We start from the raw sequence: 26,205 nt of genomic DNA, 5'->3' as shown, positions 1-26,205 counted from the left end.
CAACTCGTGAGTCTCAGGCTCAGGTTCTTACTGTTGGTGAATTCACAAAGTACACATGCCCTTCTATGTAACCCACCCTGTCAACTCCATAAGCTATAAACTTCCAAAAGTCCTAACACAACTCATCTAATTGAGTCCTCATCTCTCCACTTTACCCCCTGAACCCCAGGCATACTGACGTCAGACCTAGCAGTACATTTCCACCCCCCCCCCCACCTCCGCAATGGAAACCAGGCTGTTGCTGACTGTCAATGATGTAGGCATAATATGAAAATCAAAGTAGATACAAAGGGAGTGAGAACTAAGACAGCAAATAGAGCAGCCCTGCGTTACAGTCTGGTTCAATCCAGGTGCTTGACTCTGTGTGTGTAAAGTGTCTTGGCAGTAGCACTGCCATGAGAAGTGCTGGCGCACTCATACATGCCCCACTGAAATGGATTTGAAGATGTGCCATGTTGATGCAGCGAGGCTCTTATGTGTTGGATGGCAATGCCCATGGGTGTGGGGAACATGTGCACCTGGAGATGCTGGGACCAAGTGTTCGAGATGGAGGCCCGGATGAGCAAGCAGTGAACTGGAAGCACCCGGTAGCCACACTGACGTCCATATTGGGGATTGACGACGTTGAGTTTATAGCCGCCAGGTGGCAGTATGGGAGAATGCATATCGAGAAAGCAGGATTATGTAATAATGCGCTGCTCATGAGGGATAAACCATGTAAGTAGGCCTCTTGTCACTCACTAGTGAGAATCCTGGTTCACTGTCCAACATTTGGTTGAAAAGTGGAACCTTTTGCTCTCAACATTAAGACGGTCCTCAGTGGAAATCTCCTCCCATTTTCCCAACTTTCTTGTTGCAGCCCATGTCATTCAGGGATCTGGAGGATTCCACCCTCTGACTTTTCAATATTAAAACTTAACAAAAAAACTTCTGGAGTGCATGTACTGCCCCAGAAAAATAAATAACACCTTTGAAGATTAGATTAAATAGAAACAGAAAACACTGGAGGCACTCAACAAGTTTGGCAGCATTTATGGAGACAGAGACCGAGTTAACATTTCAAGTTCAATTTGACTCTTCTTCGAATATCAAAACTGAGATCAGTGTTAATGCCCTGAAGTTGTTGAACTTGCTGTTGAGTCCTGAAGGCTATAACGTACCTAATTGGAAAGTAAGGTGTTTTTCGTCCAGCCTGCACTGGGATTTGCTGAAGCACTACAGTGTGCTTAGGATAGAAATGTTGGCATGGGAGCAAAGAGATTTGTTGAAATGTCAAGCAACTGACATTCTGGTAGAAATCCTTATTAAAGGATTGGGTTTGTTTGACCGAATAATTTTTGCCTGTTCTTACACTTTAATGATTTTGCAATCTGGCCACAGAGAGTAAAAATTGGCTCATCCGAAATCGAGCTATAGAGTTTTAATTTAAATATGAGAGAGCTGAAGGTGGTGGCACATCCCCTGAGGAAGCTGGCTTATTACCAGGACTCCAATTTGATACTATTGCTTCTCTGGTAGTGGCTCTCAGCTAAGTCCCTGGAAGGGGACTGTTTGTAATCCATGGGAGTGTTGTGAAGCTAAGAAGTAACATTCCTTATAAGATTAATTTTTTCCTTATATTTCTGGTGCTGACTGTTTATGAAGCTGCTTCCATACCAGAAATGCCGCAGCAGGGCAGACCCAAAGGTCAATGCCATCACATTTTCTAGAGGGGACCTAAAACAAATGTTAAGCATTTTATTTACATGCTTTGGGAACTAAGAATAGAATTGCATTTGACATATTTCAGAAATCACTGGAAAAAGCCTAGCACAGAAACATTAACAGTAAAATCTATTGCAAACTGGAGGAGTAGCACCTGATTTTCTGCTTAACATTGAATTCACCAACTTTAGACCATGAACTGTGCCCTCCATTTTGATTAATCCCACACCATCCCCACCCCCCACCCACCTACCACTTGCCCCAGCCGCTTGCTGGTTTGCATTTGCTCTTAGCAGATCTGATCTATTTTCTACACTTAACACTTACCGTTAACACCTAATCTTCATCTTAATCTCTTCTCTACTACCATGAACACTCCCATTGTCCAATGCTCTTTGCACCCTTACTATTTATTCCACTTGCTGCTCCTTCCTACCTTTACATCAGCAAATAAACCTATCAATTTTCCAGGCCTCTTCAGTTCTAAAGAGGAGCCTCATTAGACTCAAAATGTTAACTCTCTCTCTCTCTCCACAGAAAGTGTCAGACCTGTTGAGGTTCTCCAGCACTTTCTGTTTTATTATTGCTGAGTGTAACGGCCTCTTAAGAAAGTAAAGTGTCTCATAAAGGGAAGCTGGTGCTTTGCTTGAAGACTGGGAAAATTCCACCTTGAGCGATGGAGGCTTTGTATTTCTATGTTAAGCTTGTTCCTTGGTTTATTGCTAGTTACAGACATACACTGAACTCTTGACTCCTGACATTGCTCGATATACATATTAGTTGTGCTTAGCATTTGATTGACAGCATGGTAAATATAAAGTCTACCAGCTGATATCCTGGTGAGGCAATGAATTTTGTTTTATTCTTGTGCAATGAACTATGATGGATAAATCATCTATCGATTTTGTGATGTGTAAGGTTTAGTCATTTGATTTTGTTTCATTTTGTTCTAATTCAGTTTTCACTTATTAATTTCATAATAAAACTACAGATGTCCCAGCCTTTGCTCAATATTAACATGCTGTATCTGACTGAATAAAACTCCAGATTTTTTTGTGGGGCCGAGGTCATTGTTGGAGTGACATTGCAATGGGGCAGCAGATGGTCTTTGATAAATAGTACATGTGCTGCACCAGTGGTGTTCCTGTCACTGAAATTGGCCCTCAATCAATCAGCCAGAATTTCCCATTTTATGTTTGTAGAGCATATTGCCGTTGTACTGCACGTGTGAAGTTGTAGATATAAAACTGAAATAATGCTATAAAAGCAGGCTTCTACTAAACTATCTGTTGTTTAATAAGCGAAGTTATGAACTGTTCACAAAAAACACTTCAATATACTGACAAACAAAAGCATTATCTTGTACAAAGTAACCCTATGATACCCCATTACTTGTCATGTGGTTATCTACATTATTTGCTTTTGTCGCAATGCAGTACACTCTGAACTTCAGGGATAAACAGAGCTATCACCAATACATTCCACAAAAAATAATATTGATAAGATCAAAGACAATCATCAGTAAGACTCTCAAAAGGAGAACAAGGATTCTGGATTCTGAAAATCTGAAACAAATCCAGAAAATACTGAATTCAAGCCCAAGTTCATGAGTACCACGGAAGAAAATAGAAGAAATGTTTGTAAACTATTCTTTATCTTTTAATTTCAAGTTTGGGTGAGGACCATAAACTTGTAATTACTCTCTTTTCTCTTTATCTTGCAGAGTCTTGTAAATACATCTGGATGTGAAACAGAAACTATGGCCAGTATAGAATTAATTTATTTAGGTGACTAGATAAACTGCTGGCAACTTGCCTTCTGCTTTCTATCATCATTGCAGTTCATGGATCCTTTACCTCACACTTTCAGTCATCTATTATACATAATACACATTTAATTTGCCTACGTCTGGTTGTATAATTGAGATAACATCTGACTTTATGTGTTGTTACATTTACCACATTTATAGGATCGTTACGGTTTTGAGCTGTCTGTTTAAGTTGAACTAAAATGGAGTAATGAAGTGGATCTTGTCATCTCTCTGATTTTAGTTTTGCCTGACAACAAGTCTGGGTGGCTTGGTTGCTACGGTGACAAGAGACTTTGTGATTGTGGGTAACCTGCCAGTCTCCAAATCTCACAGAAAGGTGATAGGAATGTTAGTTTTCATAAACAGTTGTATTTTAAACTCTTAACTCTAATCCAAAATAGAATTGGGAGTATAGAAGATAACTGTTTCGCGTTTCGCATACTAAACCCATGTGCTTCACATTGCATGGTGATTAAGGGGGATAAGTCCATAGAAAGCCTTTGTTGTATCAAGGTACAGGGCTCTTCAGATATTACAGAGATGGTCCTTAATAAACATTCCACATGCTGCACCAGTGGGGTTCCTGTCACTGATATTGGACCAGAGACAAATCAGTCTGCAGCAGTCTGACAGACAACTATATTGCACCTGAAGCAGCTAACATGCTGACTCTATTGTTCATCAGTTTGTACAAGTAGGTGCGCCTGCTCGAAGTGAAGAGTGATTGAGTTTGTGAAGTTGGTGAGGTTTTATGGACCAGATCAGAGCCACACAAAATATTTTAAGAAGGTAACCTAGACCCTAATGTTTTCTTATTTTAAAGACAAATATGTGTTCTAGATGCAATCGATTGGTCAAACTACTTGACATTAAGCAAAACACTACTTATTCAATGCTATAGTTAAAGTACAACAAAAGAAAGAACTTAGAATAATTTCACTCTGTTGGAAAACTTAACAGAATAATAGACAGAGTAACTGTTACTGATTAACTGTTCCAATACAGTAACATCCTATAAACACATCCTTTGGGCAAAAAGGCAAATTTCAGAAAACAGATTTTCTCATACGCGAGGCCCACAATTGGAAGAGAAACCCCAGCTTTTGGCTATAATCAAAAGAGGGGAAATAATAGCCTCTACTTCTTTAAAACTCCAGCAGCTTCTGCTGAACCTAAAAGCAAAAAAAACCTAGAAATCTTAGTTTGAGAGAGCTGGCCACATGCATCCAGGCAGCTTCTGTTTTTCCAACTTTTAGAAAAAACCCAAGGCCTCACAAGCTGTTTATGTTACCAGACTGCTCGCCACCTCTTGCTCAGTCTCTCCCTTAAAAGAAACCAGGACAAAATACATCTCTTAAAGCCACAGAGGATTTAAAGAAGACTAGAAGATGTGCCTGGTCTAGGCCAAAGGAAAGAAATTTCCATTGTAACCCTCACAGTGAAATCAGTTCTAGGATTAGAAGGAACAGAAGGAAGCAAGTCTCTGAGAAGGAACAGAAAGGAAGCAAGTCTCTGAGAGCTGAGAATAACCTTGGAACAGTACAGGGGGAATAAAGTGCCCAGTTAAGAAACAATGTAATGTACAGTCAGTTCTGATATAAAATGGTAGTTCTGTTCACGTATTATCCTGAGTTATGAGAAAATCGCTTAATAGCAGCAGCACTTAAATTAATGGGGTCAGAATTGCATTAAAAACCAATACACGCTTTAAAAGTTCATGCTATAGAAACAGTGTCACCAATTCGTCAATTGTGTTACAGTGAATTTGTATTAAGAATACGTGTGTTATAGCACATGTGTAACATAGGCATGGGACTGTTGGCCATTTTAAAAGTTAAGCAGAGAATCTCCCTTTCTGTAGTTTAGAGAATACATTATCTAAACAATAGTCAAGAGGAAATGTTGGATTTAGTTTGTAAAAATCATACACCTTAAAATTGTTGCGCGATCCTTTCAGTCAGTCAAAAGAAAGTCAAATATCTTGTCACAAATGCGTGGTCTCCTCAGGGATCACTAAACTATGTAGAAAATGAAGACTACATGAGTATTCTTTATAAATGTAAGCAGTTGCCGTGGCAGCCTCCAGAATGAAGTAAATGTGATGGTTGATGGCATAGATTGCTGGGGTGAGGTCTGTACCTATCATAGAGACAACCTGCCTTGGCAAGCCCCAGTATGTGACTATGGGGAAGGTGGAGGGAATAAGGATTATAGGACAGCTGCTTGTACATCTTTTCTAATGGCCAAGTGTGCAGCAACCGAGGCAGAACTCAGAGCAGGCTGAGCTCTTAGCCTCCACAGAGGGAGATGTTGTAAAATGCAAGGTAATGATGGATAAAAAGAAAAAAAACTTAATGAACACCCTTTCTTTGGACTTTTTATCAGTGCATCTACCATACCCATGAGACTGAGATGCAGATAATGATTTATGTGACAATTTCTAAGAAATTTATATGCTCTCACACATGAGCCGACTTACAGTGAGACATGCTACATTTGAATAAATGCACTGTGTTTTTATGCTTTCAACAATGGCACAACACATCTCTGTGTCAGCTACAATTACAGGACGAGGATGAAAAATGACCTCTTGCTGATTGATTACACTATTAAAAGAAAGGGAGTCACTCGATAAGTTTTACAGTGAATTGCTGAAATGCAAGAGCTGCACAATCACAGATTCTGGCAAATTCATTTATGGCTTGTAACGGTTAGATGTGATTGCCTAGTGAGAATGTAATTTTGGGCATTTCATATCAAGTTACTTATAAATCTGTTTGCTAAGACCGGTATAAAACAATGTTTCAGCGCAGAAGCTGGAAAATGACCTAACTTTGGTAAATGGAGATACAGAAGAAGAGAATACAATGAAGAAGGCAGTTAAATCTATAAGCTGCCTGAGCTCTTTGTGAATTCTTAAAGACTCTTATTTAAAGCAGGATTTGACCACCTGTTGTAGTTATGCTGTAGTTCATATTTACAACAACTATTACAAGAAATGCCCTCAGTACACACACATGGTTTATAATGTGTGCATTTAAGATTTAAATGATCTCCTGCTGCAGTTAGAAAACCAAAGTGGTATTTAATAACAAACATGGGGAGGAAAATCCCATGACTATCTGAAAGCCTAAAGGAAGAGTTATAGACTGGGAATCAGCTTTAAATTGTTGTGTTATTCTATATTACCACCATTCTTAGCTGCATGTTTTCTACAAATGTGCTCTACATACCCCGTCCAGAATGCAATTAGTCTTTGGTTATCCTCTGTATGCAGATTATCTGAATCCTAAATGCATTTAATTGCTTCCCATCTGCTCTTTACATTCATGTCTGTACTTCTGATTTTTGTTTATACAAGATGCAATTCCTATTAGCTCAAACTGGTAAAGCTTGCTTCTAAATTGTGTCTTCAAGCTATTCAGTGCATTGTAACATTGATTTTCAGTGAACTATCAGATACTCATGACCATTACCATATGGCCAATAGTTATCTAAGCAGTGGTGTGATAGAAAGGTGCTGAACTCCAACAGTGGGGGCAGGGGGAGGAGTAAGGAGCACACTTTTGTCCAAGGGGAGAGAGGAAAATCAACAATTTTCATTTGTTCTAATGGAAGTGTGCAAAAACTGTCAGCATTTATCCATTTCCAGGGACAAGCATCAAAGTATTGTCGCAGTCAGTGAAATGCATTGAGGGAACTGCCATGTAGTTGCCGCACTCGACGTCTGGAAGTGTGGCAACTACATTAGTCTTACACCAATTTGACTACAATAATGCAGATTTTAGGTGCATGGAATTATAAGATTCTAGATTAGAGTGGTGCTGGAAAAGCACAGCAGTTCAGGTAGCATCCGAGGAGCAGGAAAATCGACGTTTCAGGCAAAAGTCCTTCATCAGGATGAAGGGCTTTTGCCTGAAACGTCGATTTTCCTGCTCCTCAGATGCTGCCTGAACTGATGTGCTTTTCCAGCATCACTCTAATCTAGAATCTGGTTTCCAGCATCTGCTGTCGTTTTTAATGCATGAAATTATAAGACAATGCAGACAATTTAATCGGGGAGGGGCAATAATTACTGTAAGTAAAGCAGTCACGTGACAAACCAGAAGTTTCCCGTGTAAGTCGTGCAAGAGTTGGCCCCTTTGTTATCTGTCACTCCAGCAGTATAAAGAATTTAAAAGGGTCACACATACAAATAAATCACTCCATTGCATTTCAAATAAATGAGAGGAAATGTTGGTGGGCATAAGTGGTGGGGAGGTAGGTGGGCAGTGGTGATATGGGGAGCAATGTAAAATGAGTAAATTTGAAGATAATGAAAAATCAGATTTCTTTTCAGAGCATTGGTAGAATACAATGTGCAAGGGACTGAAAATAAAGACGGTTAAAGTAAATGATAACCCATATTTATTTACACAGTTCACATGCATCACTTTAATGGGCCTCAGTGGGAGTTTAAAAGTTCTGGCAAGTGTATGTTTAATGCATCATGCAGATTACAAAGGAGCTCGTGCAATGACAACAGTACCACTAAGTGCAGTTCCTCCTACAACAATATTTCTTGGCTCTCTTTGCTTTCTAGATTTGATGACCTGATACCAGATATCTCACTGTTGGCAGCCAAGAAAAGTATCTCCACACCCAAACCTATTTTGCTAATGTCTGATCTGATTAGAACCATCTTATTAACTCATTACTGAACAATTTGCTAGAAACAATCTCCTCTCAATTCATGTACCTTCTTCAAAGCTCTATTGATTTAACTCTGAAAAATCAGGCCCCAAGATGTGTGTCTTACAATCATGGAGTCATCAAGTGCACTGTGTAAACATGTACTTAACATTATACAACATATGTAACCAGTCCCAAATGTATGCCAATATAGAGACTAAATTTACAGCACAATGTGGGGTAGAATTTCAGGGCTTTAACACCAACATAACATTTAATTAATTCATCAGACCCAAAATATCAGATGATTTAAGTATGGAAATCAGTGAAAGAAACTTTACTGATCCACTCATATTTATTGGAAGATTTTGGTGCTGCAATGTAGTGTCTCTACCGGCCAGAAACTCCTGGTTCAAGTCTCATTTGAGGGCTTGATGGCCAAGAAGGTATATCTATACTGAGGCCAAAAACTTGGGCCTACTTGTAGGTCCTCAGACAAATGCCAATGCCAGGCAGTAAAAGCACATGAAGGAAACAAAATTGGAGACCATAAGACATAGGAGCACACATTAGGCCATTCAATCCATCGAGTCTGCTCTGCCATTCAATCATGGCTCATACGTTTCTCAACCCCATTCTCCTGCTTTCTCCCCATAACACTTGATCCCCTTGAAGATCAAGAACCTAGCTATCTCAGTCTTGAATATATTCAATGACCTGGCCTCCACAGTCTTCTGTGACAGTGAATTCCATAGATCCACTTCTTCTTCTCTTGCTGAAGAAGTTTCTCCTTATCTCCGTTCTAAAAGTCTTCCCTTTACTCAAACACTGTGTCCTCGGGTCCTAGTCTCTCCAAGCAATGGAAACATCTTCCCTACATCTACTCTGTCCAGGCCATTCAGTGTTCTGTATGTTACAATTGGATTCCACCCACCTCCCCTTCATTCCTGGCACCAATCTCGTGAACATCCTCTGAACACACTCCAGGGCCAGTACATCCTTCCTGAGACATGGGGTCCAAAACTGCGCACAATACTCCATATATGGTCTGACTAGAACCTGATAGCATCTCAGAAGAGTATCCCTGCTTTTATGTTCAAGTCCTCTCAAAATAAATGCCATCATTGGATTTGCCTTCCTAACTACTCACTCAACCTGCAAGTTTACCTTTGAGAGAATCCTGAACTATAACTCCCAAGTCTCTTTGCACTTCAGATTTCTGAGTTTCCTCCCCATTTAGAAAATAGTCCATGCCTCTGTTCTTCCTACCAAAGTGCATAACCTCACACTTTCCCATGTTGTACTCCATCTGCCACTTCTTTACCCACTCTCCTAACCTGTACAAATCCTTCTGCAGCCTCCCTGCCTCCTCAATGCTACCTGTCCCTCTACTTATTTTTATACCATCTGAAAATGTAGCCAGAATGCCCTCAGTTCCTTCATCTAGATCGTTAATGTATAAAGTGAAAAGTTGTGGTCCCAACACTGAACCTTGTGGAACACTACTTGTCACTGGCTGCCATCCTGAGAAGGTCCCTTTTATCTCCACTCTCTGATTTCTACCAGATAGCTAAGCTTCTAACCATGCAAGCACCTTGCCTCAAACACCGTGGGCCCGTATCTTATTTAGTAGCCTCCTGTGCAGCATCTTGTCAAAGACCTTCTTGAAGTCCAGGTAGATAACATCCACTGGTTCTCTATGGTTAAACCTGCTCATTACCTCCTCAATGAATTCTAACAGATTTGTCAGGCATGACCTCCCCCTTGATGCAACCATGCTGACTTTGCCCTATTTTACCATACGCCACCACTATTCATAGCTCTGGACAATATAGTTGCCACAACAACTTGAACATCTTGGAGAGCCGGTTGGCTCAGTTGGCAGGAGAGCCAGTCTGAATCAGATCAGTGCCAATTACAAAGGGTTCACTCTGCTGGGGTGCACTAAGTTCCTATATTCTTGTTCTCCTCATGGTATTACAGACTCTACTCAGTTTATTTCATATCCTCAGGGTTCATGGAAATGTAACCTTGCTGGAAATGGTCACCGATGCAATTTCTATAGTAACAGGAACTAAATGGTTTTGGAACCGTAGAAAAGTAGAGAAAAAGGCCATTCAGTCCATCATGTCTGGCAGTGAAATCACTGATGGTGCAGGATTGTACATCTAGGAATGTTTCATGTGCTGAAATAAATATTCATTCTGTCACAACTACTGATCACTTTCCAATGATCAAAACTTCTCTGACATAAGTCGTTATTGTCCTACCACATTCTTCTGTCAAATTAGGTTTCAGGGATGTGTAAGTACATGTATCGTGTGTCCAAAATCAAGCCCCAGCTCTTAACCATCTCAGCTTGTCTTCCTCCTCTTCTTTCTGAAAGCCCTAGGTCTTCTCTTCGCTCAGCACAACTTCTCTGTGGTAACACTCGGTGTTATTGCTCCATCTCTCCGTATTCTCCACAAGCTCACCTTGTATTTCTCTGAACCCTCCAGCCACCTCGTTTAAGATCACTTTGACATTCTTCTTTGGTCCAACGCTTGTCGATATTCTATGCAATGCCTCAAATTCCACCTTACCTACTCTGCAACTGAAAGCCTTAAATATGCTTTGATCATCTCGGAATTTAACTGCTCTTACCACTCTCTTTCTAACCTCCCGTCCAACTTGTCCAAATCTCTGCTGTCTGAGTCATTCACAGAATGGTATGCAAATGTGCAACTGTCCTTTTTGGGTGAATTCAAAGACGTACAGTGCAGTAAGTGCAGGCAACTTAGATTGGTCCCATGGATGTACATTTTCACCTGTATGTGAATTGATGCTGGTGAGAGATTTTGACAGATAGCTAATTCTTACTGAACAATACCTCTTGGGTCTTCTGCTTGTTTGGCCAGTTTTCTCAGGGCTGCAGCAAAGCTGGCTGTATGAACTCCTCGAGCACTCGGGGTCCCATGAGATGAATGACTCCCATTTGTAACAGCTGGTCCGTTCAGAGAGGAAGGAGTTAGGGGGTTCACAGTTGCTGTTGTCCTCTGCGTTGCCGAGATCATGCTGAGTGACGATGACTTTGGCTCATGGCTCATGCCTGAAGGTAGAGACAATTGTAACATTAGATTCTAAGAAAACATTCATGAAACTTCTTGCTGTACATTTAACAGGAACCTACCCTTCTCTTTGTCTTGAAGTATTGATAAAAAGGAAAAGTCTCTAAACTGCAGCACTGGTCTCAAGTTTAAACTTTGCAGTAGTGTCGACCCAGTTTTAACAATGTTCTGTTTTACAGCAGCTTCATGCTAATCATGTTTAAGCAGGCTCAGGAAATCCTTCCAGCACTTACAGAGCTGGAACAGCTGATTAGCAGACAAAGGACACGCTTCATGCCTCACTCCTTTAATCACCTTATGGCTTACTGTATATAGCCAGCGCTGAGTCACATGACCACTCAAGGCTGCAATAATCCTTAGGCTTTCTGAAGTCTTTTTAAACTGACACCAATGTGTGATTCTGACACAATTGAAGATATATTGTTATTTTTAAACTTTATCCTATTCTTTGAAAATGTAACAGGGATCAGATTTGCCCTTGCCACTTGGGTTCACTCAATCCTTTCACTGAAATCCATTTTGGAATAAAAAGCTTCCAATTCTCATTCCAAGCCAGGGAAATTCGGAAAGGTTTGAGAAGTCAGCATTTTACAATTGCTCGGAGTTAAACACACTCAAATCAAAGAAATTTTTAGAATATTGCGTGCAATTCTAGTCTCTTTCCTAACAGAAGGACTAGATTAGATTACTTAGAGTGTGGAAACAGGCCCTTCAGCCCAACAAGTCCACAGCAACCCACCGAAGCGCAACCCACCCAGATCCATTCCCCTACATTTACCCCTTCACCTAACAGTACAGGCAATTTAGCAAGGCTAATTCACCTAACCTGCACATTTTTGGATTGTGGGAGGAAACCCACGCAGACATGGGGAGAATGTGCAAACTGTACATAGGCAGTCGCCTGAGGTGGGAATTGAACCTGGGTCTCTGGTACTGTGAGGCAGCAGTGCTAACAACTGTGCCACCCTTAAAGGATGTTGTGAAACTTGAAAAGGTTCAGAAAAGGTTTACAAGGATGTTGCCAGGGTTGGAGGATTTGAGCTATAGGGAGAGGGTGATTAGGTTGGGGCTGTTTCCCCTGGACCGTCAGAGGATGAGGGGTGACCTTATAGAGGTTTATAAAATCATGAGGTGCATGGATAGGGTAAATAGACAAGGTCTTTTCCCTGGGGTGGGGGAGTCCAGAACTATAGGGTATAGGTTTAGGGTGAGGGGGGAAACGATATAAAAGAGACCTAAGGGGCAACTTTTTCCATGTAGAGGGTGGTGAGTGTATGGAATGAGCTGCCAGAGGAAGTGGTGGAGGCTGGTACAATTACAGCATTAAAAAAGGCATCTGGATGGGTATATGAATAGGAAGGGTTTGGAGGGATATGGGCTGGGTGCTGGCAGGTGGGACTAGATTGGGTTAGGATATCTGGTCAGCATGGATGAGTTAGACCGAAGGGTCTGTTTCCGTGCTGTACATCTCTGACTCAAATTAATGATGAGATTGCTTTTTTAACTGAGTTTTTTTTTTGAGAAAGGTAGAAGTTTTCTTTTCACATTCACCTCAGATCATAGTTCTCCAGCTGAAACTATATGCAACCTGCTTCCTGGAGATAGACAGGAGTAGATTGAGATGTCTTTACCCTCCAATTTTCATAACCCAGCCCAAACCATGTAGTTAATTTTCCTGGATTACCATCTTCCGTGGTAAAACAGTATCCATGCAGCTAATCTCTTTTAGGTATATAGTAATCAAACTGGTAAACCTGTCCACAGCATTTATATTTTAAACAAAGTCACTAGGCCTTAAATTTAACAAAATGATTCAATCCCATGTCAGACAGCTCTTGCCAGAGTTTGAATGCCAAAGTTGTAAATCTCTTTAGTTACATAAAATCTTCTGTTTGGGTGACTATGTCCACACTTTAAATGAAAAATGCTGAGCTAAACTTCTATTACTGAAATTGTACACTCTTGCCAGTGGTGGCACCACATCACTACATCGAGCAGGAGGGTGTACAGTATTTGCAAGCTCTCTCTTACAATTATGTCTATTCTTTATATGAGATATATGTATTAGTAGCTCCAGTGACAGTGAAGGAACCACAATATATGTCTAAGCCAGGTTGTTAGATGACTTGGACATCGGTCCTCTTTTTTCCCATGTGTGTTTTTTCCCCCTTTACTGTTCTAATTTGGTGCTTCCCAAACCTTCTCTCACCATGACCCCCCCATATTGAGGTATGAAAATTGTGCTGACCCCTCTGAGAGCGTGCACTGCAGGCTTGCTGTGAGAGTTACAGTCTGTTAGAGTGGGATCACGGCCTGCATTGAGCTCCATGGTGGTCACTGCTGCCTCAGACCTTTATTGAGTCAGGAAATGGGTTCCTTATCTCAAAATACCCAGCCTTTAACCTACATTTGTAGCCACAATATTTTCAAGGCTGGTCCAGTTCAGTGTCTGGCCAATCTGATTCATAAGGATGCTAAAAGTGGAGAAATCAATGATAATGTCAATCAACGCCAAAAGGAGCTGAAAAAGTTCTCTCTTGTGGAGACACTAACAAATGCTATTAGCCTGCATTTTATTATCCACTTTTCAGCTCAAGTCTGAATGTTGTCTGGTCTGTCGTATAGAGACATAGACTGCTTCAGTATCTAAGTATCTTAAGTATCTGGTGCTGAACATTGTGCAATTGTCAGCTAATGTCCTCACCTCTGACCTTATGATGGAGGAAAGATCATTGATAAAACAGTTAAATGTGGTTGGGCTGAGGTCACTGCCCTAATGAACCCCTGTGGTGATGTCCTAGGGATGTGGTTGGCCTTCTAATTGAACTGCTCCAGTCCTGTGAGATTAGTACTCTCACAATGATTGATAGGTGGAAAATTCCAGAATATTGACCCAGCCAATTATACCTCTCTGTCAGTCAGTTAAATATTTGTCTGCAGAATTTACACGAGAGTAGGATGATGTCTTTAATCTCTGCCAGCAGGAGGCTGGTCATTTTGCCCAGAAATATTTCACAAGCACCCTTTCGAGAGAGATTTATCACATCTATTATTTGATTTGCTTACAGCAATTTTCATAAGTGCAGATAATTACTTGTGAACATTCTATAAAACAAAACCTGTGTTTTACAGCAACTGTATGAGAACAAGAGATCACTATAATCAATTAAATAAAACTAGGGTTAGACTATGATGTAAAATCAGAAAGCACTTCTTTCTGCACAAGACGCTGTGTAAATCTAGAGCTCCCTCCTTCAGTAAGTGCAATATTTTTGAACTTCCTCTATCTCCAATTCTGGTCTCCTTCCTATCGGAAGGATGTTGTGAACCTTGAAAGGGTTTAGAAAAGATTTACAGGGATGTTGCCAGGGTTGGAGGATTTGAGCTACAGGGGGAGGCTGAGTAGGCCAGGGTTGTTTTCCGTGGAGTGTCAGAGGCTGAGGGGTGACCTTGTAGAGGTTTATAAAATCATGTGAGGCATGGATAGGGTAAGTAGACAAAGTCTTTTCCCTGGGGTGGGGGAATCCAGAACTAGAGAGCATAGGTTTTGGGTGAGAGGGGAATGATATAGAAGAGACCGAAGGGCAATTCTTTCATGCAGAGGGTGGCATGTGTATGGAATGAGTTGCCAGAGGAAGTGGTGGAGGCTAGTATAATTGTAACATTTAAAAGGCAAATGGATGGGTGTGTCAATAGGAAGGGGTTGGAGGGATATGGGCCAGGTGCTGGCAGGTGAAATTAGATTGGGTTGGGATATCAGATTGGAATGGACGGGTTGGACTGAAGGGTCTGTTTCTTTGCTGTACATCTCTATGACTGTTCCTGTCCCTGGTAGGACCTGAAAATTCAGCTGTTTCAACCTGGTATTCCCTCCAAAGTGCCAGACCCACTGATTGTTTCCAGCAGTGCCTGTTTTATCTGTTCTGGTTTTGTTGAATAAAGGGTTAAATTTTATTGAGGACACCAAGGTAAACATCCCTGCATTTATATTCAGAAGCTTAAATGGGCTTTATTTTCATCTTTGTATAAAATTGCTACAATATTAGAGCTGTTATGCAAATATCACAGCACCAGAGGTCACATGAACACAGCAAGGTACAATGCGCAAAGATATTTATTCAGTCTCATCCAAAGGATAGTACCTTTTTTGTGGCACCTTCTCAGTGCTGCATCAGACATGCCAGACAGGAGATTGTGCATAAATCTCTGAAGTAGGGCGAGAGCCTACAAGCTTCCGTCTCAATGCTGAGGGTGCAAACATTCAGCCAAACTCCGCCATTTAGGTTTGAATTTTCAGGATGACCCTTGAGGGTCCTGATAATAGTGGCACAGACCGACTTGTCTCCTTCCAGGGATCAGCTTGGTGTCATCTCAGAAACCATAGCATACCAATGCATTTCCAGGTCACTGATGCCTGTTTGTCAGAGCTGCACAATACTTTCATTTCATGACAAACCTGGTCTCGCACTGAAAAAAGGCATGGATATTGTTGACATCCCTGAGCATCACTGACTGTGCCCATATTACCATCAAGGTCCCCGGTGAGCAGTCAATGAGATACTTTGAACTTTAATGGTTTTTACTCCTTCGATGCTGAACTGAATAGCAATGATAACAAGAGCTTCCTCCCCGTGTGCATTCATTTTCCTGGCATTTTCCACAATCCCTTTGTCATCCATCAATCAATGCTACACAAATGGATCCTTGGAGACAAGGGATATCCCCAGAAGAGATGGATAATCACTCTATTATGGGTGCCCCAGACAGACGAACAGTTAGGTCCACATGTCTGCTGTTTGTAAATTTGTTTAAAACACATTGCTTATTGTGAACCTTTTTGCCCACTGCGAATCTTACCTGTGGTTTTGAAAAAAGGAATTAACTTATTTCTTTGAGTGACAGTGCACACTGCACATATGTTGCATAGCATTTTGCAAAAGGCATGATTGCAACTTTCTCTGGGAACGGAGAAACTTCACTGAACAGCCAATGCCACCTGCTCACGAGAACAATCATTGAGAAGGCGTCTGGGCTTCAGAAGGTGCAATTCTGGTGTTTGGAATGGTTAGATACACGTTCTTGGAAGAGACTTGGCCAGTGTGGTGCTCTCAATACTCTCCATAACACAGTTTCCCAGAAAGTTGCTGATCTTTAGGATGGTGAGGCCTGCGCAAGAGGACACCTCATTGTGGGAGGAACAGGAAGTGAGAAAGGAGGATGAAGAGGAGACAGTGGAAAATAACACTGGCTAAAGGGGGTCTCCACTGCCATCACCTTGGAAAAGAACCTCTTTCCTCTCCTTCATGGTATCTAACATTAGATCTAGAGTGACACCAATGAAGTGAAAGGCAGCCCTTACTTTTGGCCTGATTTTGGCTCTCCTGTAACATCTTGTTTTGCTCTAGTGCAGTGCTAGATTTTGGCACAATCATTATAACTTGCCCACGGGACAATGAGCAGCCTCAGTAATGATTGTCAATCCTCCTTTCCCATCTGACTGGCTCAAAGTGAACAGGAAACCTGTCTCCATATCAATGAACACCTGATCTGCCAAAAAAAAAACCCCAGTCTCTGCTTTCTGCCTCTGTGGCAGAAATTCAGCTCTTCATTGTGAAATTCCTTTCCAAACTAATTTTAGGGTGTTTGCAATTCTGAGGACTTTCCTGGAGGAGATAGAGACAAAATGTGGGGGTTGGAAGGGACTATGATGGGCTGTTGTTCAGAATGTTGTTGCACGTAGGGGAAAGCACCACTGGAACAGATCAGACTGGCAAGATGACATTAGATATCAGAATTCCTGCTAGTTTCTTTTGGCATCATCGTCCAACATTTGTATTCTGTTAACATTTATGAATGAAGTAGCAACAAGATGGTTAGATAGTCTGTGTGTTGTGATAATCAGTGATAAGTATTGACCAGGACAATGTACAGCAAATTCTCTGCTCTTCTGCAACTTGATGTCATAGCTTTTTGACATGAAGCAAAACAGGACCTTGATTTAATCTCTCAGTTCATAGCTCCAGCAGTACACTGCTCCCTCTATGCTGCGCTTCAATGAGACTTGAACCCTGAACTGATGATTCAGAGGAGATTGTACTACCAACTTAACCACAGCTACCAGATACAGCCCTGGTATACTGTCCATCAGCATGCAGCAATGTTTGCATTCTGCAAGCCAATTTGAGTATATTCCATAGGTCCATTACAACATAACTGATTCATAGTCTTCTCAGTTGCTCATGAAGATTAAAAAGTCTGGGCTAGCTGGGCAAAACAATTGATATTCTAATGTCTGTTTCAGATAACTTACAGAACCCTGAATGGTGAGGTAAAACAAAGTAGTATGGGTACTGGGTTTCATACTATAGGAGAGTCGAAAAATCCTGTACAGCACTGTTCACATGCAGCAACAGGATTGTGTTTAATGTGTGTGTTTGATATGTGGTTTCCCAGAACTTGTCAAGTTAAGGTTACTCCGACCATCTGTGGGGGATTTTGAAGAAGGAAATGCAGTTTGTCACAAATGGCCAGTTTGTGCATTTCTAACTGTGGAAGAAATCTATTACTCGGAAAAATGATTGTGGCCAGCCACCTTAACAAATCGGGAACAGCTTTGTGAATAGCGCCTCCATTTACTGCTGATACTGTCTAATCCTGTTAAAAGGCATCTTTGAATAAGATATATTTCTTCCTTGGCTTGACCTACGTCATATGGTGTGACATGTTTGCACTCTCCCATTATTGTACAAGTTGAAATGGTATGAAAGCACCCGTTGTGTTATCATGGTCAAATATGTGTTATTTAAAGCAGCACATACACACTTTAATTCAATGAACCTGATTGATAATTACACTATTTGAAAGATCTATATTTCAAAGCAGTGAGAAAGTCATCAATAATTCATACAAGCAATATAACACTTCATACCCAGCAGCATTTGCAGGGGTGCCAGAATTTATTTGAAGGATGCACTTAATGTTCTACCAGGAGTATGGAATGAAAAGATAAATTGAAACAAAAAGACTTTGTAATTCAGCTGCGCCTAGAATTTTGATGTATTACAATTTCTCACATCCCAATACAGTGACTTTCTCCATGCTGCCCTTTCAATGGGCAGTTCCAGGACAACATGTAACTTGAAGCACGCTTTCACATTTAGAAAACGTCCAACTTGTAGCTACACAGTGCAATCTGAGTTGGTTACCTCAGGTGTAAACAAGACACTTGGAAGAAGGAGTGGGGGTAAGGCCACATTGATATTTGTTTCATTAAATAAATAATTTAGTGAGAAGTGAGAAATCTTACAAAATAAAGGCCCAATTGAGAAGACTTGAGATGGCACATAATAGCACATTTGTAGAAGGAGCAAGTGGCCATAGTGGCCTTACTGCAACAACTATGAAAATGAAACATAACTTATTATTTGAAATATCTTTTGCTTGCTAACTCATGTTTGAAAGTTGGCTTGTTCTAATACAAGTTTTAAAAAGTGGAATCTTGCCCAATGGTTTTCTTCTTGTTGTGATCATGAGAATTCAAATTTTATGAAAAGTTTTGGGTCATAGGAATTGTAACGTCAGTTTTGGTCTCCTTACTTCAGGAGCTTCTTTACTAATTTACATTTGAAGCAGTTAAGAAAAGGTTCACTGAACTGATTCATTGGACGAAGGGACTGTCTTTTCAGGAAGGGTCGAATAAGTTGGGCCCATGTTCATTAAATGTTCAAGAATTAGAGGTGACCTTATTGAAACATTGAACATAGAACACAGAACAGTACAGCACAGAACAGGCCCTTCAGCCCATGATGTTGTGCCGACCACTGATCCTCATGTATGCACCCTCAAATTTCTGTGACCATATGCATGTCCAGGAGTCTCATAAATGTCCCCAATGACCCTGCCTCCACAACTGCTGTTAGCAACGCATTCTGTGCTCTCACAACTCTTTGCATAAAGAACCCGCCTCTGAAATCCCCTCTATACTTTCCTCCAACCAGCTTAAAACTATGACCCCTCGTGTTAGTCATTTCTGCCCTGGGAAATAGTCTCTGGCTATCGACTCTATCTATGCCTCTCATTATCTTGTATACCTCAATTAGGTCCCCTCTTCTCCTCCTTTTCTCCAATGAAAAAAGTCCGAGCTCAGTCAACCTCTCAAACATGTAAGATTCTGACGGAGACTGAAAGGGTTGTTGCTGCTTCAAGACAACATTTTAAAATAGGTGTCTCCCATTTAAAACTGAGATGAGGAGGGATTCAGGGGGTTGTTTAGTCTTTGGATTTCTCTTCCCCAGAGAGCAGTGGAGGATGGGTCATATTCGAGGATGAGAGTTTTGATCTGTATAGGTATCCAAGGTTACGTGCAAGATGTGGTTGAGTGAGGGTTGCAGATGGGACAGTGGGGTTAAGGGCACAATCAGGTCAGCCCTGATCTTTCTGGATGGTGAGAAAGACTCAGCAGCTGAATAGCCTTCTCCTGCTCCTGTTTCTTATGGTCTTATTGAATAATACTTTTTTTAGGACATTAATGAGCATAATGGAAAGTGAGGGTAGAATGGGAGAGCAGAAGAACTGGGAAGGTGATAAATTCACATCAATAAATTGCTTAGAGTTGAAACAGCTGGAGACCTTCTGTATCTGGGACTGTGCCTGGAAGGAAAGGATGAAATGGAAGGAGATCAGATTCTGGATTAGTGGTGCTGGAAAAGCACAGCAGTTCAGGCAGCATCCGAGGAGCAGGAAAATCGACGTTTCGGGCAAAAGCGTGATGAAGGGCTTTTGCCCAAAACGTCGATTTTCCTGCTCCTCGGACAGCATCTGCAGTCATTGTTTTTACCATGGAAGGAGATCACCCTCACAAGCAGTCAGGCAGACCTCAGTGAAGAATGTGGGTGGATATGGGGAGGGTTAGGCCCTTATTGTCCAAGTAGAAGGAGTACCACTGACTCCCAAACATGCAACATGGCCCACCAAGTTTAACCTACTGGCTCCAGGACATGGCCCTCCATATACCTGGCAGTAAAGGGATGGGGAGGAAAAGATGCCAAAGACACAGTGGCATCACCATACCACGTAATTTTATGCCCCTCTGTTCGCCAAACACTCTGGATGGGAGGTGGGGTGGAAAGTAAAATTTCACCCATAGAAATACTTGCCTCTGAAAAATGTTTTCATTAAGATTTGATATCCGATATGAATCTCTTGAAGTCGGATAGAATAAGGAAAATGTAGTGTATTTTTCCCTTTGACATTTATGTGTGTGCAACACAATATGGTTATACAACCTCAATCAACCAAAATAGAAACTTCCAAAGTTCACAGCTTGCTAATAATGTTGAAAGTGGGTTTTGACACCTCCAGTTTGTTAGCGTTTAGTTCATTAACTGATCCACCCAAATGCAAGATCTAATCATGAAGGCAGGTGAATGAAGATCAAGGTGAAACTAACTACTGAGTGTTGGCAGAGGCGAGCAGAAACAGAGAAAGCCCAAACGTATCAGTCTCTCAGTTTCTCTTTTCCAGAGAAAATCCTCCTTCTATCCAATTTCCATATTTTTCTGTCAATATAAATATAATTTGAACAGGAAGTCTTGAAGAAACTCAGATGTCTGGCAGCATCTGTGGAGAGAGAAACAGAGTGGACATTTTGAGTTTAAAATGACTCTTCTTCAGAAGATTCTTCTTTGATTCACAGAGGGTGCCAGACCTGCTGAGTTTCGCCAGTGCTTTTTGTCTTTCTTTCAGATCTCTAGCATCTGCAACACGTTGCTTTTTTTTAAACTGAATATAATTTGACACTGATACTGAACTAAACCGATTGGTACAGAAATCCTGACAAATCACAAGTAAAAACATTCTAATGCAGCTTTCAATAATATTATCAAGATACAATGAGTAGTCAATGAAGTTGCTTGTTCAAAACCAGTAACAACACAAATAAGGTTTGGGTGAATTTAATTGCCTTTTGCTTGTGCATTAGTACCATATTCAAACAAATACTTTGCTGATGTTTGCAAAAGCCCTGATGTATGTTAAAAACATTGTTATGAATATGTCATTTATTCTGCTATGCTACTATGTATTGCATAGCAAATAGCAATACTGCGTTCAATTCTGGCCTCCTGCTATAGGAAGATGTTGTGAAACTTGAAAGGCTTTAGAGATGATTTAAAAAGGTGTTGCCAGGGTTGGAGGGTTTGAGCTATAAGGTGAAGCTGGATAGGCTGGAGCATGAGATGCTGAGGAGTGATCTTATAGAGTTTTATAAAATCATGAGGGGCATGTATAGGGTGAACAGCCAAAGTAATTTTTCCAGCATAGGGGAGTTAAAAACTAGAGGGTGTGGGATGGGAAAGATTTAAAAAGGACCTAAGGGGCAACTTTTTCATGCAGAGGGTGGTGCCTGTATGGAATGAGCTACCAGAAGAAGTTGCGGAGGCTGGAATAATTACAGCATTTAAAAGGCATCTGGATGGGTATATGAATAGGTAAGGTTTAGAGGGATATGGACCAAATGCTGGCAAGTGGGACTAGATTGAGTTAGGATACTTAGTCGACATGGATGAGTTGGAGTGAAGGATCTGGTTCCGTGCTGCACATCTCTATAACTCTATAATGCTACTTTCATTGCTTAAGCCAGCTATGACACTGAAAAACACCTCAGAAACTTTTGAACAATTGCACAGATATGCAGCTCATCACATTAAAAAGGCTATAGCATCAATACTAGGTCATCATCATCACTTCTCATGATATTTCCTGTTGGTAATGACTTATCAAAGAGACAATAACATTTGGAAAAACACAGCCTACACCACTGGAGGTGACAAAACCTCAATGGAAGCTTGAACACAACTCAAGTACTCGAGTTTGAATGCAAAAGATTTTGATATAACTTTATAGCTTGCCTTGTTTAAAAAGTCCATAAGTTAAGCTTTAGATATACAAGAAGTGGCCTGTATATCTACCGCTTAAGATCCCAAAAAAACTATTACTGAAGTTGACCAGATCTGTACAACATATAACTTTCCAATTATTTCAATGAATTAGTTTCATATTCAACGTATCTGGGCCACAGATCTTTCACTCATTTGTACATGGCATTGATTAATGAGGTAAAATAAGACTCTGCTGGCTGTCAAAACATGTATATTTAAGATTGTTTTCTTTTTACCAACATCATACTTCAGCATTTTGCACTTGGGATTGTCCATGTGGGAACACTCAAAGCCAACGTTACTATCAAGGGAAACAGCCTTATAAAGGCAGTCGTGCAAGGAAGCAAAGAAAAGCCATGGAAATAAAAGAAAGACCTTGAATTTATAGTAGGCATGTCATGGTCTCAGGAAGTTTCAAAGCACTTTACTGCCAATAAAATAATATTACACACATTTAGAAACATAAGTAGATCATTTCATCTTTCTAGCTTGATCCACCATTTAGTAAGATCATGCTGATCTATTTGTATCTTGAATTCCACATTCCCATCTACCCCAACAACCTCCGATTCCCTTCCCAGATTAAAATCTATCCAGCTCCAGGTCAAAAATATTCAATGATCCTTCCCCCGCCACCTTCTCAGGCAAAGCGTTCCAAAATTGTACAAACTTCTGACAGAAAAAATATCTCCACATCTCTGTCCGAACAGAGCAATCCATTATTTTTTATAAAGTGGCCCTTAGTTCTGGACTCACCAACAAGACGAAATATCCTCTCCACGTCTGCCCTGTTAGAACCATTCAGGATGATACATGTTCCAATCAAGTCACTCCTGACTTTGTCAACTCCAGTAGAAGCAAGCCCAGTCTATCCATCCTATTCTCATATGTATTTTAAATATTAATTATGGTTGAATTAATCCAGGCGCATCACTTATATCTCACACAATCACCAGCTGCTAAAGACAAATATTCAAAGAAAATGACAAATAAAAAATATGTTTTTAAGGTCCTGTGATTTTTCACCAAAGTTGAGCACAACAGTGTCCTGGAGATTGATCATGGCCAAACCTGGAGGTTTTGGCATCTCTAAGTACCAGTCCTGCCAAAAGAATGCTAATGGTTAACAACATTGGCTGAATGAGTCACAGCCTTATTAATGCTTGGACATTCCTTACCTTTTAGCTGCTTTCAATGGGAAAATAAAGAGGGGAAAAAGCAACAAAAGTCTAATCTGCACCAAATTACCAAGTCCCTCTCTGACTTTTCTATTAAAAGGCTTTGTAAAGTGAATCTGTCGCTATGAGGCAGCTTCCAGGCAGGCTGCAGTTCTTGTGGTTTTTCAAGATCAGATTTAAATCTCGAAAAGTGTGGTGCTAGAAAAGCACAGCCGGTCAGGCAGCATCCAAGGAGCAGGAGAATCGATGTTTGATGAAGGGCTTATGCCTGAAATATCGATTCTCCTGCTCCTCGAATGCTGCCTGACTAACTGTGCTTTTCCAGCACCACACTCTTCAATTCTGACCTCCAGCATCTGCAGTCCTCACTGTTTCCCTCAGATTAACATCTCCAAGGACAGGAAGTAGAACTACCAAGTCTAACAGTAGCATTGCTTCATAACAGCTCCAAAGAACAGATATCAAAATGATGAAGTAGATTTGCAGCAATGGCCAGCTAGTTCATGTTTAAAGTTTGGTTTTCAACCCTTGGGATGTCTAAAGGTAAATACAATGACCAGCCTCCTCTGAGACACAATAATGTTGTTTTTAAATTGTTTCTTGGATCTGAGTGTTGCTAGCTCAACCATCATTTATTACCCATCCCTAATTTCCTTAGAGAAAGCGGTGCTTTCTTCAATTGTTGCAGTCCTTATGGTATAAGGAGCCCCACACTGTTGTTAGGAAGGCACTGCCAAGATTTTGACGCTGTGACAGTGAAGGAATTATGACAGTCCCAAGCCAGAATGGTTGTGCCTAAGAGGGAATTCGGAGATTGTGGTGTTCTGAAGTATTGGCTGCCCTTGTCCTTCTAGATGGTGGAGGTCATGGGTTTGGAAGGTGCTATCAGAGAAACCTTGGTGAATCACTGCAATTCTTCTCATACTCAGCACTGCTACTCTTCATTGCTGATGAAGCAAGTCAATGTTGAAGGTAGTGGATGTATCAAACATGTGGCACAAAGAGCAGTGGTCCCAAACAGATTCCTGCAGTACACCACTGGTCACCGAGCTCCAGGCTGAATACTCTCTATCTACTACCATCCTACGTCAGCTTCTCCAAGTGTTCAACCTCCATTTAAAAATTCATTTTCCAATCACTCTATAACAAGGTTGGTTAGGCAAGGAAACTAACTGATGATCTTTGACCTTCAGTAATCCCTATTGATAAAGAAGCACTGTGAGACACAAAGGCAGATCTGATTACTTGCCCGCACAACCAATTTACCTTCTTCAGTTTTGGGCTAAGTAAAAGCTTTCAACTTGCTAAGCCTTAGTGAAATAACTCCACAGACATTGGTATCCCGTCACCAAGTCACTTTTATTTGCATGTGGAGAGTCCTTGGCACTGGTCCAGCTCAAAGTCAGCTCTCAGAGTGAACAGGATGTCTGACATTCCTGTCTTAACTGTCAGCCAGGCTCTCTGATTGGGGCTGTTAATCTGGTCCAATCAGGGAACTTATATTCTATGACCTGGCTGACATCATGACAATCACTGTACTTAGAGTAGAGTCAAAGGGGATTTTCAGGCAGACGGTAGTTGAAATATCCCTGACTACCAAATTGGCAGACTCATGGTTCCATTCCAACCTCCAGGACCTTCTATGGAGCTGATATTGGGAGTTGACAGGGTTGGGTGGCCAATTAAATCAGTCCAACTGGAATTTACCCATCAATCTTCAGGTTGCTGCAGAGCCTGGGTCAGTGTAGGTGCCTTGAAGCAAACACGGCGGAAAGCCAACACTCCTGTCAGACTCTGAGGCCCTTCCTAACAGCCTTAGTTCAGAAGCAGCCACAGGCCACCCTGTAGAGAGATCCTCCCAGCTTTAATATAAAAATTTCAAAAGCTGGAGAGAAGGTGTTTCCATCTTCAAGTGTTCTCTCTTTCACTTGGTTTCCATTTACCCCAGCTACTCAGTTTAATTTGGAAGACATCTGATTGGCTGTCAAGTTGCAAGAGCTGCCCTGTTCTCTTTAACTGGAAAGTCAACCTGTTTTCAGGCTAATTAATGGGTCATCCTGTGAATCAGTGACACCCTCCTGGACACTTCTATATGGTCTCTTCTTTGTGCAACTGGAGACTCTTTCTCCAGCAAGTAATTGTTTTCTAACACAGGGGACCCTCTGAGACCTATTATTAGAGAGTGCACTGTGCTTTTTTTCTTCATACACTTTTACCTCATTCTGTTAGTCCATGGATCTCACCTCTTGACTATCTCCTTGGTCATTTTAATCCATAATTAAACTTGCCAGTATCTTTTCCTGCACTTCCCAAGACTATTCATCGACTGAACCGTTCTGAATCATACATCACTCTAGAACTCAACTGGCCTTTGGATGTGATAGACCTGTCCTGTGCATCATGATTACTTCACCCACTACTATCCAGTGCCACATCTGCAATATTCTGTGCCTCAGGAAAGTCATCACAAAAAAACATCAGCATGAGCTAGAGGCTACCTCATTGCCTTCTATCAGTTGCTCAGATTCTGAGAGGTTATAATCAATCCTGATTAATCATAAGCAATGAACTGTGATTGTTGATTGCCATGTTGGATGACCTATATCTTATCACCTGGCCTATTAGCTTCCCAGGTTCTTTCTATTTCTCAAGGTCCTCTCTTTTGTAATACCTTCTATCTTGGGCAGTCTATTACAATGCCTGAGAGCTTGCAAAGTCCTCAGGCTTGATGTCAGCCATTTTCCCTGCACATAAAAGTCATTCACATGCATAGAAAAATTAGAAGTAATTATGGTCTC

At 41.0% G+C, this 26,205-nt stretch overlaps 1 protein-coding gene across 5 annotated transcripts in view; it reads right to left on the bottom strand.

Moving 5' to 3' along the window:
* The window catches only part of LOC122564415 (genetic suppressor element 1-like), a 374,593-nt gene that overhangs the window by 164,076 nt on the left and 184,312 nt on the right, over positions 1–26,205 (bottom strand). For 4 of the 5 annotated variants that reach the window (XM_043719243.2, XM_043719246.2, XM_043719245.2 and 1 more), the window contains one exon: positions 11,055–11,273. In XM_043719243.2, coding sequence (XP_043575178.2) covers positions 11,055–11,273 — 219 coding nt within the window. Of the gene's footprint in view, positions 1–11,054; positions 11,274–11,354; positions 11,499–26,205 lie in introns of those variants that run through there. The other variant, XM_043719249.2, reaches the window with a different exon arrangement.

The sequence above is a fragment of the Chiloscyllium plagiosum genome, unplaced genomic scaffold, assembly GCF_037043375.1.
Source record: "Chiloscyllium plagiosum isolate Xiang-an unplaced genomic scaffold, Cpla_swu_hap1 HiC_scaffold_34, whole genome shotgun sequence".
Lineage (NCBI taxonomy): Eukaryota > Metazoa > Chordata > Chondrichthyes > Orectolobiformes > Hemiscylliidae > Chiloscyllium > Chiloscyllium plagiosum.
The sequence above is the reverse complement of the archived record's forward strand: the minus strand, read 5'-3'. Positions and strand labels throughout refer to the sequence as shown.